We start from the raw sequence: 15,127 nt of genomic DNA on the forward strand, positions 1-15,127 counted from the left end.
ATGGAGATGTCAATGAAATTTGCATACAAGTACAGTTTGTGGGCACTTTACTTGAGTGTTTCAATTTTATGAGACTATTTTTTCAGCATTCAAATGCTGCTTACATGCAAATGCTTCGCTAACAACTATGAGCTAATACAGCCAGTTATGGATGATGAGTGTCTTTTTTTAATGCTTTGAGTAGGCCTACATGTTGTCGCTAATACTTCTGAACTTCCATGAAATTTTGCAGGACCTTGTAGTGTAGTATGTTATATTTTCGGATTGCCACACCACCTAAATTATCAGAATATTTCTTCTGGAACTGGGAACAATAAAAAAATAAATCACAATTTAAAAAAATCCACCCTCCTCCGTCAAACCGGGGAAGACAAACCAAGTATACCTGTATATTTACATATTCTAATCTTGTTTAAATAGCACATGCATCATCCAATGAGAGTGGCTCTATGCTAATTTGTTGGAGCATTGGAGTAAGTAGGGGGTTGGGTCATTGGCTTTTTTTTTTTTTAGGGGGGGTGGGGGTGTTGCGTGTATGTGTGTGTTTTTTGACCAGCTGAAAATGGCGGCTCGAAGCGTCGAATCGTCCTAACTTTATCGCACAATAATAAACATAACAATATACACAGCTGTTATCACATAACATGGGGAGAAACTTACCTGAGAGGCCTGAGACGCTCTAGTTGGGGAACATTACTTTGACCACTAACGTTACGGCTAAAAGGAGTTAAAACGCAGAGGTAACGGAATGATAAAGAAGCTTACAACTGCCGTATAGAGGCTAATGTCAGCTAGCTAGCTCGCGTCAATGTTAGCCGACGACTTATGAAAGGGATTGTCAACTGAGCTAGTGTACGTTAGCCGATAACGCCAGTTAAATGACGCCAGTGAATAGACATATTGCTTCAGAATATTCCTGTTAAAAGGTAGTTGGTCTAGTCGGCACTTGTCTTCATACAGGGACGTAAGTTCAACGTAAATGTTATGTGTTGCTAACCTTAGCTTGCTGCCTAAAGCAACACTGTTGGCTAACGTTAGCAGGGCTACCTAGCTTCCTAGAGAGGTGTGTGTTTCTGTCCGGCAAAATGTAAAAACACAGAAACATTTCAACACCGAATCGCTGTTTAATCAGTGTAACTCTCGAAACTTTATTTTTTTGTAGACATGATGGAGGATCCTAACACACGGTACAGCAAACGCCTGGTGAGTAACTTAACCAAACTGCTAACTTAGCTCCCCGGAACACTTGTTTTATGTTTACAATGCATCAGATAAGCGTTTTTATCTGAAGTTGTGTGTGACGTTAGCCATGTTCGTACTCACGAACTGATGTGTATTATAATTATTGTGCTTGATTGTAATGGCCCACTTTCTTTTGGCACATTGTGTCATGGCAGTGGTCCTCTCTGTTTTGTGTACCACAATAATAAGGGTAATGAACTTGTCGAATGACTTCGGGTTCAAGAAAGAGTCAAGTTCACCGTCTAACCTGTCAGTAGTTGTGCTGTGTGACCTTGTTTCACCTCCTTACAATTTTATCCCTTTGATGTAAAGTAATTAACCCAGTGCTTTCATACTTCCTAGTGTGCGCTCTGGCAGATAAATACTGATACTAGTGGTATTATTGATATTGATATCAATCAATGTATATGTTATACGGCCTTTTTGTCCCTGCCATTGTTGATAAGCTGTGGAAAGCATGTGTAGGCCTGTTTGTTGAACACATCAAAACTTAATAGAAGCATGCAGTAAATTGCTACTTAAATGTAATTCATTGATTCCCTTAATCATTTTTATTACCTTAAGTAAAAACATCAGTGTGGGTTGCGCTCATATTGAATTGTTTCCAGTAGCAAATATATATGAACTGTGCAGCCCTCGGTTATGAAAGTGAAGAGTTTAGATAATACCACATTTGTGGTAAAGGATGGGGGTGGGGAGATCTGAGAGCGGGGGTGTTGTGCTTGATCCATCTGTCTAGCCAGGCAGTTCTGCATAGGATGAATGGCAGGAGGGGAGTAAAAGGGGGGCAGCGTGTGGAAGATTAACCCCTGCTATTGTAATGCTGTATTGTTTGGTTCCCACATGAACTTATTTGGTATCTGGCTGACTGATCAGCTAGGTTTGATTTATTGTGATTTTATTAGCATTGTCACAAATGGCAGCTTTCATTCCTTTTTATCACTGAGATTTAAGGGACAGCTCCCATGGGTGTCACCTCATATCTTAGCAATTAGACTTCAATAAGAACGTTTTAAAAATACATTAAGCAATGTATGTATGTTAGATTCAAAGCTTGCTGTTTGGTTGCATCTCAGGACCAGTCACTCAGTAGCTGAGTTTTCATACCAAGAATAGTTTGGGGAAAAATTAGTGACGCAATGCTAGTTGTCTTCCAGGTCGTGACTTAGAGCGCACTTCCTAGAATTTACAGCTTTCATGTTTTTCTTTCCAAGCATATCCCTAAATTCCCTTTTATTATATAACTGTTTACATACGTGAGATGTTGACATCAGCATTGCTGTCCCTCTAATAGGCTGCTTCAACTCAGCTTTGTCATGGCACTGAAATATCTTCAATGCAGTAAGACATCCCATATCTCTTGCTGCCAGTTTTTCCAACCCTGTCCTCCTGTCCTCTTTCTGTTGCTCACTACATATCTGATGTAGAGGTTAACAGAAACCTTCTGTTGTCCTTAGCGCACAGGTACACGGCGCCGCTACCAGGACGATGGAATCTCAGATGATGAAATCGAAGGGAAACGAACATTCGACCTGGATGAAAAGTTGCAGTGCATCAGGTTTAACTCTGATTTGATCAAACACATGGAGGGTAAAGGTGAGAGGTTTCAACGAGTAATTAAAAGAGATTTTTGGAAGATTATTTCAATCAAACCATACCTGAACATATCTAATGCCACCTAAAGGAAATGAATGCTTGCTGTTTGTTCTATGTGCTGTGTTGCTTAATACTGCGAAATTCACCATTGTGTTGATTGGATAAAAGTGCCTCTGCCAATTCATACTGGTCAATGTAAATTTTGCTGTCGTAAAAGTTGGGGTTTTTTGAAGACCGTATAACTGTGTCTGTGTGTCTCCTTTCTAGATTTCACATTTGAATACATCCAGAGAGAAGGGCTCAGAGACCCCATTATCTTTGAGACAGGGGATGGCCTTGGCATACAGTAAGTAGCATTTACTGTTTTAATCACAAATTACTCTTGTCTAAACACATCTTATCATATTTTTTAGTTTGTTATGTGGAGATAATATTTCTCTTAATTTTTCAATCTGTTAGTAGAAAATGCCAATACACCTGTTTGACTGTCTGGAGAAAAAAAAATGTACAAAAAAATCACACAGCTTTGCCTCTCTCTGACAGAATGCCAGACCCTGATTTCAGTGTGAGTGATGTCAAGTTGTTTGTTGGTAAGTTACTGTTTAATGCCCTTTAAAAATAAATGGCTTTGCGTTTTCGACACAAAATGTGACACACCAAACGCCTTTTGCCGGTGGAGCTGGATGATAAATCAGCCAGGCTGAGACATCAGACATAATGCAGATGTATCTGTACTGGTGAATATGCTGGCCGATAAGTAACAAGAAACAGCACAAGGGTTATGCTAAACTAAGTCTGAGATCATTTAGAAACTGTGTCACCATTACATAGTTTGTCCACCAGAGATCACTGACAAGTTTAAAAGACAAAACAAAAAGACATCTAAGGGAACTGTTTTGTTTATGTTAAGTAGAAAAAGTCACTGTCAGCCAATGTATTGTTATTGGCTTCATTAAACTCCCAAATATCAGTATCTGCCCGAGAAATCCAGTATTGTTCGGGCTGTGGTTGCTGGGCATTTGAAAGAGAAATAATGGATATCACACATGAATATTTAATAATTTTAAGGACAATGAATTTGGATGTAATTACAGTGGTCTCACTTGTTGAACCCCTTCTAATTCTCATGCAGGGAGTCGACGCATTGTAGACGTGATGGATGTGAACACCCAGAAGGGAATTGAGATGTCAATGGCTCAGTGGCGACGCTACTATGAGACGCCGCCATCAGAAAGAGAAAAACTCTACAATGTCATCAGCCTGGAGTTCAGCCACACCAGGCTGGAGAATCTGGTCAAACGACCGGCGTCGGTGAGAATTCACACGATTTCAGACCTCAGTTTTACAACAACTGCTGCTTCGATGGCTGTAGAGCTTTGGATTGGACACAGTAATAACAATTTGTCTACACACAGAAAGTGGTGTCAGTCATCACTAACAGTCTTGGGTTTGGTGCAGACTGGACAAATGTATGTTTTAAATACTTTTCTTCTCCTAATTATCCAGGTGGACCTTATTGACTGGGTGGACAACATGTGGCCTCGACATCTCAAGGAGAGACAGAGAGACTCCACTAATGCTATCATTGACATGCACTATCCCAAAGTACAGAAGTGAGTAAACCACAAATGTATGAATTTCATTGTGCAACTGTTACAAGACCCGTCTGATCACATCTCCTACATCAGTGATAATCAATTAATTCAATTTATTTTATAGTCTGACTGATTTTATTGAAAACACATTGTGTGTTTTCCATCCTTGCTCCACCTTCGTCAGGTACTGTCTCATGAGTGTGCAAGGCTGCTTCACAGATTTCCACATCGACTTTGGAGGCACTTCAGTCTGGTATCACATCCTGCGAGGAGGAAAGGTCAGTTTGGGTGTCGCATCACGCAGGAATAAGAGATTTTAAAATTTGGCTGCCTGTAGTGACCCTGTGTAAACTTTTTAGTTGTGATTAGAGGCAGTCATTTTTTTCAGTCATGCTGCCAGAATAAAAAGTAAATGTTATTATGGGCTAACACTGGGCTTATTTTTTCCTTTTCAACTCTCAGTTAACATCTTGTAAATGCACATGAATGCTACAGACATTTCTTTTTTGTATTTATTGACTTCAGACTATATACACAACCTTTCACACATCCTACCCATCACCCCTGCAGGTGTTCTGGCTGATTCCACCCACACCACAGAACCTGGAGATGTATGAGAACTGGGTCTTATCAGGAAAACAGGGAGACATCTTCTTGGGGGACAAGTGTCATGACTGCCAGAGGATAGAGCTCAAGCAAGGCAACACCTTCATCATCCCATCAGGTTTGTTACTGTAACAGGGCAGTGACACATACAGACATATAGCATACACAGTCACATGCACTGTCTCTACCACAACATGCCTCCAGCATCCTGTGCCTTGTATGTCGTAGGGTGGATCCACGCCGTGTACACCCCAGAGGACACGTTGGTGTTTGGGGGGAATTTTCTCCACAGCTTTAACATCCCCATGCAGCTCAATATCTACAGCATTGAGGATCGCACACGGGTAAGCAGCACCTCACATTCACTGTAGACTTATTACTGCTGTTTATATATAACTGTCCTCTTGACACACATTGATGATGGTTTAAGATTATGTGATTATGCAAGCCATGATTCAGAGTCTTATTCTGTGGAATTACTCACCATAGAAAAACTGGTGAGAGAATCCTTTTTCAACTATGTCACTTTGATTCGAAGAATCTTTAACACCCATAAAGCTAGGCATGCACTGTATTTTTGTTTGTTTTTTCACTCCCACTACCAATTCCAATATTTAAACTCAGGGTAACTGAGTAAAGATCTGATACTGGTGCTGTCCTCATCTTAGATTTAAAATCTGTGTACCTCGCAGAGTAGAGCTCAGTAGAGTAATTTTTATGAAAGGAAACTTGAGACCAGGGTTTTGCTGCAGCGCTGAAAACCAAGCCGCAGTGAACTTGGAATGAATTAATTATCTGCCAGTGAAAACACTGAATTTTAGAGTGAAGAAGAAACAAGGAACTATATTTAATGTAGATTGGTCAAGTCATGGTTGATACCCAATCTACCACATAACGTCTGTATCATCGTTGATACTGAACTATAGCATTGGATTGGTGCCTCATACATGAGGCTGTGGAACTGAACATGAGTAGACATATAAGTTTAAGTAATCGCACTGCCATGCGTGCCTCCCTCTTCTTTGATGTAGCAACTGGACACCTGAGTCAGACAAGTCACAATGCTTCTGATGAAGAAGAACTGCCTAAGAGCAGTTTGTTAAGGAATATATTTATGTTAAAAAAAACTTGTCTTAAAGCAACATAGTGTACATTTTATTGTGTCATGGTGATATTTGACTGAAAATGGTCTCGAAGATGCATACGTTTATTACAATATTTTTCCTCCATCTGTTTCTGTCCTCTTCCTCTAGGTGCCACCAAAGTTCCGCTACCCGTTCTACTATGAGATGTGTTGGTATGTCCTGGAGAGATACCTTTACTGTCTGACCAACACCTCCCACCTCACTCCTGAGTTCCAAAAATACTCCCTAGGCATAGGTGAGGGCAGATGAACACAAGAAAACATGGCTGTTCTCATTTTTTTTCTGTTTCTCACATAAATTAATCCATCACTGACATGAACTTCTACTATTGTGTCCCGTCTCTCCTTTCAGGACTGACCCAGGCTGACCTTGAAACGATTGATCACAGCGGGAATGGCACCTCCAATGGAGTTGACAGTGACAATGAAAACCAGATGATTGAGTTCAAGGAAGAAGTCAAAGAAGAAGAGGTAGCTGAAGTTACCACCCCTCAGCATGTGCTGACTACCTTTGAGCTGGAGGGATTGTGTAACCTCTTAGGGAAGCTGGAGGAGTTGCCACCTCACAAAAAGTGTGTCCCTGCAGGCATCAGGGATGCCACAGCCCTGCTCGACGACATGAGGGTGGGTGTCGCCTTGTGCAGTTCGTCTCACAGTGACCTCACATTAGCTACACTATATTCAAACACATACTACAAAGTGTGCTTCTACTGCTTGTATGGTGCTGTGCCATGGTAGAAGTCCAGATATATGTAATATTTTCTCTTCTACACTTGTCCAGGCTCTTCTGAAGGAGCATGCCAATGATGACCCCAAGCTGTCCTACACTGGAGAGCCCATTGTCAGGTGGCCTGAGAGGGTGAGAAGACACAAATTTTTGCAAACTTTCAGCAAGCTGGGAATACATAACAGCTTATCTCTGCATAGTGATGATTATATCTGTAGAATAAGTGCTTCAGTTGTTTTTAATCTTCTTTTCTTCCTCAATAGTTGATATTGAAATACACTGTCAGTGTTGTCAAGTAAGATAAAATGTCATTGTGTATTTAGCTGCTGTTTGATCACTTTGAAAATAAAGAATCAATGAGCCTTCCAGCTCATGGCCATGGCCGCTGCCTGTTATGTATTTGCAGGACACAATTCTAACCTACTTTTTCTGTTTGTTATTCCTGCTGATGTTACTCATACAGCCAACATGGTACCAGCCCCCAACTCCTCCTCCCCCTGTCCTTTACCGTCCTCGCTTGGGCCCCACCCTCCACAAGCCTCTCGGTCAGAGGTCCACCAAACGCTCCTCCATCTCTGCCCTGAGGCGCAGACGGGTGAGATGCAAGCGCTGTGCTGCTTGCTGCAGGAAGGAGTGTGGCACCTGCCACTACTGCCACGACATGAGGAAGTTTGGAGGGCCTGGACGCATGAAGAAGGGCTGTATCATGAGACAGTGTCTAGCAGTGAGTTGGAATACTCCTCATCGTCTTTGTATGTGTGGAAGCAAATATTGCCGTAGATCTGTGCATGGTGTATACTAGAAGAAAGTGTTTGGGTGATAACTCAAAATTGTATTGAATAGCTGATGTCAAACGCAATGTTGAATATTTTTTTTACAACTCAAGAGGTCTTTAACATTAATTTATTCCTCCAGCCTGCCCTGCCAAACACAGCGCGATGTGCCATATGTGGAGAAGGGGAGTCAGATGAATCAAATCCGAGCACTCACTCACTCATGGAGTGCTCCGTCTGCTCGCAGATTGCCCATCGTCATTGCATTAAGGTATTCTGTTTGAGACATAGTGAAGGCTATAAACTGAAAACATTACCCAAAGATTGCATGTTTTTTTTCTGCCGTTTATCGGTCAGTCATGGTTGTTACTATTTCAAATCTTTAACTATCTTTCAGGAACCTGGTGAGGGGAAGATCAATAAGGACTTGCCCAGCTGCTGGGAATGTCCCAAATGTTACCAAGGCAAAGACTCAGCATCAGAGGTAACAAACACACACTTCTCACCTCCACTTGCCCTTTGTTTCTCTTTCTGTTCATGAAATTTAGAGAACACTTCTGCTTTTTCAGCAAAGTTTCCTTTCTCAAAAACTTCAACCAGTCGCTCTATGGTTAATGATGATATTCAAATTTGGAATGACACCTTTTCTTCTCCAACCCCACCTACCATGCCCTCCCGTCTCTCCCACACAAGTCTTCCAGCGATGAGGAAAGTGAGGAGTCAGAAGGCTCGACCTCCTTGCCACCGTCCAAACTTGCATACCGAGAAGGCATTGGCGTAGGTGAGGGGGTGAAACGAGGGAGACGTAGCAGACCCCCATCCCTTCCCACAGCACCGCCACCTTCTCAGAAACTGCTACTGCAGCATCAACAGAACCGCAAAAGAGCAAGTGCACTGGAACTCAGACTTAAGAAGAGGGTGAGATGGAGAGCTTAACAGGATTTAGATGAAGCGTGCTCTGAATTTTCTGTTGCTTTTAATGATAAAAGCAAGTAAGAACAGTTCTGTATTGATTTAAAGCATTTGAACAACAATTCAGCATGTACACATGTTCTAACAAGAACTTAAATGAACATGACATTTTGATATGTGACACTCCAGTTCTTAATTTTCAGTTTTAGAAGCCTTTAAAAGCTTCAAGATTTTAATGCACGGAAATTTCAGCTGGTCCTTTAGTAAGAAAGCTACACAGAGTCTTATTTTGATCTTTTCTTACTCGCTGAAGATCTAAAATGCTAAATGTTACCTTGATGAAACTTGCACCCTGAAACTGGCTTGATAGGTGCCTCAGATATGATCTTGGCACTTCCTCAGACTTGAAATAGTCGATAAAAACTGTGTGTGTGTGTGTTATCTCTATTTGACATTTATCTCATTTCCCAACCTCTTTTCTACATATTGCAGATAAAACTGGAGCGCAGCAAAATCCTAACGGTAAGTAATTCACTTATTTTTGCACTATACGTGGTATTATTCCAGGAGGTAGTTTGATTCAAATATATTGGTTTGTCAAAAATGCATTTCATCCACGTTTTTTTTTAAGTAAAGTACAGTAAGTACTGTGCATTTAAACATCAGTGCATTTGTGATGCAGCAGTAAGTTGTGAAAGTTTTTCCGAAGCATTCCTAACACTGGTTTTATTATTTGAAACATGTCTTATCTTCTTCTCATCTGCCACACTTTTTGTCCTTTTTCTTGTCAACAGAAACAGTCGTCTCTAGATCGTTCTTCAAGGCTGCTGGGCTCCAGATTGCTGTCCCGGCTGCGCTCTCCAACCAGCAGACTATCTCAGGGCAGAGGCCGGGGCTCCACCTGGGTGAGTGGCTCCCCTTACCTCAGCTCTCCAGGAGGGACAGGGTCCTTCCAGCAGCAGCAGTCTTTTGGTCTGGAACTTGAGTCCAAGGGAGAGCCCCGCAGAGGGAGGGGAAGAGGGGTGAGGTTGCGGGGAGGAGGAGCAGGAAGAGGAATCAGAAGTGGTAGAAGCCATGGAGAGTTGGAGGAGGAGAGCGAGGACAGCAGCAGCAGCAGCACCAACAGCAGCAGCAGCGACGAGGAAGAAGAGAGGGGGCAGATCAGTGGGAGGGGATTGGATAAAGAGAACCAGCCACAGTCAAGGCATGGAGGACGAGCAGCCAAAGAAAGAGAAGAGGACGGGGGAGAGATGGCCAACCAAAATGGTGCTGAGGAGGATGACGAGGAGGAGATGGAGCAGGACAGTCAAACGGGGGGCAAAGACGGCTCATATCTTAAAGTGACACTCCAAAAGCCAACCAGGGCCAGGCAGGACCCATCAGCAATTGTCCCCAAATTGGAGGCTGTTGCCCCTCAAACTGCCACTTCCACAATACACAACCAGGCCAGAGCCCTCGTCAGACCCCCCATTAGAAATCGTGGCCCCTGTCCTGATCAGCACTCCAATAGGCACACACCACCACACACTCGCAGTGGACACACAGACACTCGTACCTCCCACCCAGAGAGGGCGGAGGCCTCTAACAGAACAAAGCAGAGCAGGCCAGCTAAACTGAGCAATGGTGCCTCCTGTTCTTCATCTACTGAGCTTCCTCATCTCCGCATCCCTCTGTCCGCCCTGCAGGAAGGAGGGAGCGAGGCAGACAGGGAGAACGGTGGGAGCGGGCCGGGCTGTGAGAGGGAGGTGTGGGTGTCTGTCTTCCGCTACTTAAGTCGAGCAGATCTCTGCGTCTGCATGGCTGTTTGCAAGAACTGGTACAAATGGTAAGACCTTTTTTTTTTTTTAGCAAAGAACAATGTCAAACATGAAGGTTGCGGGCTTCTCATTTTGAGCATCACTTGCAGCAGATCAGATCAGCTTTAGCTAATTAACATTAATTGCATCACGGCTGAAATGAAAAGTTTGTCTGTTGTCTGGTTAATGTGGTCTGTGCAGCTGATGTCACTTGAAGCTGCCTCCGAAAGCGAGTCTGTGTCCATAGACCACCATATTGAAATGTCCAACTTTACAAAAAGAAACATGTTAACAGCCTGTCACAGAAAACAGCTTTGCTCTCTATAGCTTATTTCCCTGTTGATGACAACTGTGTGGGGGGTGATTTTTTTTTTTTTTTTTTGTCTAAGTCACGTGTTTGAATTATGTTAAGGCTAAGCTTTAGGCATTACTATGGGCATCACTGCTTTGAGTGACAGCTAATCTTCATTTGGCCTGCCTCAGCTCCACGTCTTTGTCCATTTTTGGATGAGAGCCGGGAATTTGGCGGAATCAGGCGTTGCCAAAGTTGCAACAGCCATAGGCACTTTCACTGAGCTTTCATATTGGCTCTTTAGAAACCTATGGGTGAATACGTCTATGTTTTATACAGTCTATGGACGAGTTCAGCAGACCAACAGATTGGTGACTCCTCTCTAAAGTAATAATCTATCTGATCACCTCTCCTCAATTTAAGAATCCAACAGTTTAACTTTGAGAATTTCGAGATTTTTAATCACATCATAATCTGATTATTTTAATAGGTGTGAATCATTACACACACATTATACATTTCAGAGTAAGTGGCTGGTAAAGTTTTGCAGGCTACAGCTGTTAACATTTCTTATATTCTGCTGCTCATATCATTTTCAGGCTGTAGTTATGTACTGTGAACATTAAAAACTGCTGTTTCTGCCTTGTCAATCAACAAAAGGTGATTTGACATCTTTGAGTTGTTATTTTTGCCTTAGGTTTCTTGCAGATGCTGAAAGGTAAAGTTAATGAGATTCAAGATTCAGAAGGTATTGGATTTGAGACCAGATTTGAATTTGCTAAAATGCAATCAAAGCCTATTTTATATTTTTATTTTATTTCAAACTCCACAGTATTTATATAAGCAAAGTATTGTGAACGGTCAGTGGGTCATGTCGCTCTGCAAAGAGATAATTAGATGAATGGATGTGTTCTTCATGAGCTTGTGGTTGTCTGCAGGTGCTTAGACAAGCGGCTTTGGGCACGGATTGACCTGAGCATCAAACGCACCGTAACTCCTCAGGCCCTGACAGGCATCATAAAGAGACAGCCGGTCACGCTTGATCTCTCTTGGACCAACATCTCTAAAAAGCAGCTGAACTGGCTGGTTGGCCGCCTGCCTGGTATGTAAACACATACACATACAAGCACACACTCAGTCAGAGCTATAGCATTCCTCTGTGGAGAGAGGAGAACCTTGAGAGGTGCTGCAAAGAGGAAAGGGCGAAACTGCCCTAAGATGGGTGTGCCAAGCTCGTGGCATCATATTCAAAAAGACTTGAGACTGTAATTGCTCCCAAAGGTGCATCAACAAAGTATTGAGCAAAGGCCGAGGATACTTATGTTCATGTGATATCCTAGTTTTTTATTTTTAATAAATTTGCCAACATTTCAAAAACATTTTTTTCACATTGTCATTCTGGGGTGTTGTGTGTACAGTTTTGAGAGGAAATAATTAATTTATTCCATTTTGGAATAAGGCTGTAACATGACAAAATGTGGAGAAAATGAAGCACTGTGAATACTTTCTGGATGCACTGTAAGGCCTTAAAAGTAAGCAATACAATTTTTGAATCAATCCAAAATCTAACAGGGAGTAGAGAGGCAAGCACAGGGGGTTGTGATCATGCCTCTTACCATTACTTATGCGATTCTATCCCTGTCTTTTTGTTTTAAGTCAACCACTTGGTGCTGTAGTTTTTTTTGTTGTTGTTGTTGTTGTTAAGCACTTTGAGCTGCATTTCTTATATAAAAGGTGCTATACAAATAAAGATTATTATTGTTGTTATTGAATCTTTCAGAATTTTATAAATCCCAGGGTTGTCAAATGCACCAAAGAAGTTGTATACTCTAACATAACACAATCAACCTTGTTTAGTGTATGTGTATAAAAAAAGGACATTTCAGTTTTAAAGGTTGTTTTCCTAAAATTAAAAAGAATGCGGACTCATCAGCCTGAACAGATTGTGCTTGTTTGTGTCCTTATTTTAAACCAGTCCACTGACACTAAACCACTAAACCTTCTGTTTTTGCAGGGCTGAAGGATCTGATGCTGGCAGGTTGTTCCTGGTCATCTATTTCAGCACTCTGCTCCCCTGGCTGCCCTCTCCTCCGTTCTCTGGACCTGCGGTATGCAGACGGAGTAAAAGACCCTCAGATCAGGGATCTAGTCACCCCTCCAGGTGAGGAAAGAGTAGCCTCCGAGGCTGCAGATTCATTGCTAGATATCAATCATCAGCTGTTAATTTTAGTTGGCTTGTTATTTTCCCCTACTTTATACCATTTGCCTTTCTTCTTGTTCTACTTCCAATTTGCCTTTTTCTTCATTAACTGCTTTTGCGAAAACTCCCAAAAAAATGTATGTACTTTTTTTTTTTTTTCCCCCCTCCTCTTCCCAAATAACCCCTCGACTCCAGGCTGTGACAATCGCAGTCAGTTGCGGACCATGCAGTGTTTGCGACTGGCAGGCCTGGACATCAGTGACTCCACTCTGCGCCTGGTGATCCGCCACATGCCCCATTTAACAAAACTGGACCTCTCCCACTGCAACAGCCTCACCGACAACTCCATCAACCTGCTGACTGCAGTGGGCTCGTCCACCCGAAACACGCTCACAGAGCTCAACCTCGGAGGTGAGAGATTGATGGGAATGGCTCATATGGGAGACACAAAAGTAATTTTTAGGAACACACATTACATTAGTTTTATTGCACTAGTATTAATGTGTGTGTGTGTGTACCTTCTTCTTTTCCAGGCTGCAGTAAACTGACAGACACATGTCTGAAGTATCTCCGCCGCCTCTCTTGCATCTCACTGCTCGACTTGCGAGGCTGTAAAGGTGTCTCCCGCAAGGCGTGTGAGGCCTTCATCTCCGAGCTGTCGGTCAACACGCTCTACTGCCTATCAGATGAAAAACTGATCCAGAGGATATCCTAAGCACCCTCCTCTTCTGACTGCAGAGGTGATTCGAGGTTCAAAGGCAAGAGAGCTGATCCTGATGTGAATCTGTGTAACACAAAGGACACAGACAGGCAGGGAAGTTCACATGCAACACGTAAAAGGAGGGGTGGGGTCTAAACTTGGAGTGCTTACTCACTTAACCGGTGTTGGTGAAAGGGGTTGTCAGAGCTGGAGCAATGTTTCTTGCAGCGTTATATAAATTGTTTTTCCAGTGTACCTACAAAGAGACTCAGGAGTTTTTTTTCTGTTGTTCTTTTGGGAAATAATCTTGTATGGAAAAAGCAAAAAGTCTCTTTTTTTCATGGCCAGGAGTGGGAGAACATGGGCAATTAATTAGCTGTATCCTACGCAGCCTGTGGACAACCAAGTGCTCAGCTCTTCTTAGGAGATACTCCAGTCTTGACTCCTATCCTGCCTTGAGAGAGAGAGAGAAGCAAAGACTTTTGAGTTTCATCCTCGTGGTAGAACTGCATTGTTCTGTTTGGCTGATAAAGTCTTATTTATCATCATTTGATTTCAGCTACCTTTGGTTGCTCCAAAAAGATATTTTTGTCAGGTTCAAGAGAGCAGAAGTAAAGTTGTTTGATGACTTATGCTTTATGCACAACATCTATGCTTTGAGATTTTTTTTTTCCTTTAAGACAACTAAAGGTGACGGGTCTTTCACTTCATGACTTATAAAGTGGGTGACAGGAAGGGCCTGTGTTTACCATATGGTATGTTCAGCTTATTAAGGCACTTGGGTGCAACAGTAGTGCAGTGGCATACTTGATGAGCATACATGGACATCGAGTGGCAGGTATATAAGGGTAAAAAGACAGCGTGAGAAGGCAATCGACATAGCAACAAGACCTCACCCCAAAAGAGGGCAGGTTGCATACGTGCAAGGGATAAGCCAAGGATTGGGTGTCAGTAAATGGTGCATCTTCAAACAACTGTTAGACTTCAGGTGCTATTATTTCCAAACTCCTCTTGCTTTGTTTTTGTACAGAGACAACATTTAGAGCAAAAGTGTTAATATTCTAGATGAAACTGCTCCCCACCCCTCTTTGATACACCTTTTTCTTTTCATGGATGAAAAAAAAATTCTACTTTTCACCAAATTTCATGACCTTGTCCAAATCAATGTAGAGATGTATGATTTTGTTTGGGTGGGGTATTGCGAATTTCTTTGTTCCCTTCAAGTGTAGTGGTTCTGTATCAAAGGTCTCCTCCCAGACTGCTCTCCTGTCCATATCCCTTCAAATGAATATAAGTATATAAATATATACTTTTGTGTAAATGTGTTTTCCTCTTTTCGAGTATCAAAACGGGAATCCTGTAGCATTGTAATTATTTTCAGAAGCCTTTTTCACTTTATGTTATTTGTGTTATTTTTCAAGAAAAATAAAAAAAACCATAAACAATGGATGACTGTCAAATCCTTACTGAAAGCACATGTCACACAGGTGCGCTAGTGGCGTTGCTCCATTTTCCTGGTAATACATAGCTTATTAAGATCAGAT

General features: G+C 42.1%; 1 protein-coding gene across 2 annotated transcripts; it reads left to right on the forward strand.

Annotated features, from left to right (window-relative positions):
* Nucleotides 1-562: 562 nt before the first annotated feature.
* On the forward strand, nt 563-15,030 carry kdm2ab (lysine (K)-specific demethylase 2Ab). Of its 2 annotated transcripts, XM_041944143.1 has the most exons (24): nt 563-740; nt 1,163-1,203; nt 2,700-2,838; nt 3,106-3,184; nt 3,382-3,428; nt 3,971-4,149; nt 4,345-4,451; nt 4,618-4,711; nt 5,004-5,157; nt 5,268-5,383; nt 6,293-6,419; nt 6,536-6,807; nt 6,965-7,042; nt 7,374-7,634; nt 7,826-7,954; nt 8,081-8,167; nt 8,377-8,601; nt 9,088-9,117; nt 9,390-9,500; nt 10,281-10,420; nt 11,622-11,785; nt 12,698-12,844; nt 13,079-13,294; nt 13,417-15,030. In XM_041944143.1, exons 2-24 carry the CDS (start codon nt 1,165-1,167, stop codon nt 13,596-13,598), a joined length of 3,123 nt encoding a protein of 1,040 aa, XP_041800077.1. In that variant the 5' UTR covers nt 563-740; nt 1,163-1,164; the 3' UTR covers nt 13,599-15,030. The 2 variants fall into 2 exon arrangements, with proteins under 2 accessions (XP_041800077.1, XP_041800076.1); XM_041944142.1 differs by having other exon boundaries at nt 9,390-10,420.
* The last annotated feature ends 97 nt before the right edge of the window (nt 15,031-15,127 follow it).

This window comes from Chelmon rostratus, chromosome 9 (assembly GCF_017976325.1).
Source record: "Chelmon rostratus isolate fCheRos1 chromosome 9, fCheRos1.pri, whole genome shotgun sequence".
Taxonomy (NCBI): domain Eukaryota; kingdom Metazoa; phylum Chordata; class Actinopteri; order Chaetodontiformes; family Chaetodontidae; genus Chelmon; species Chelmon rostratus.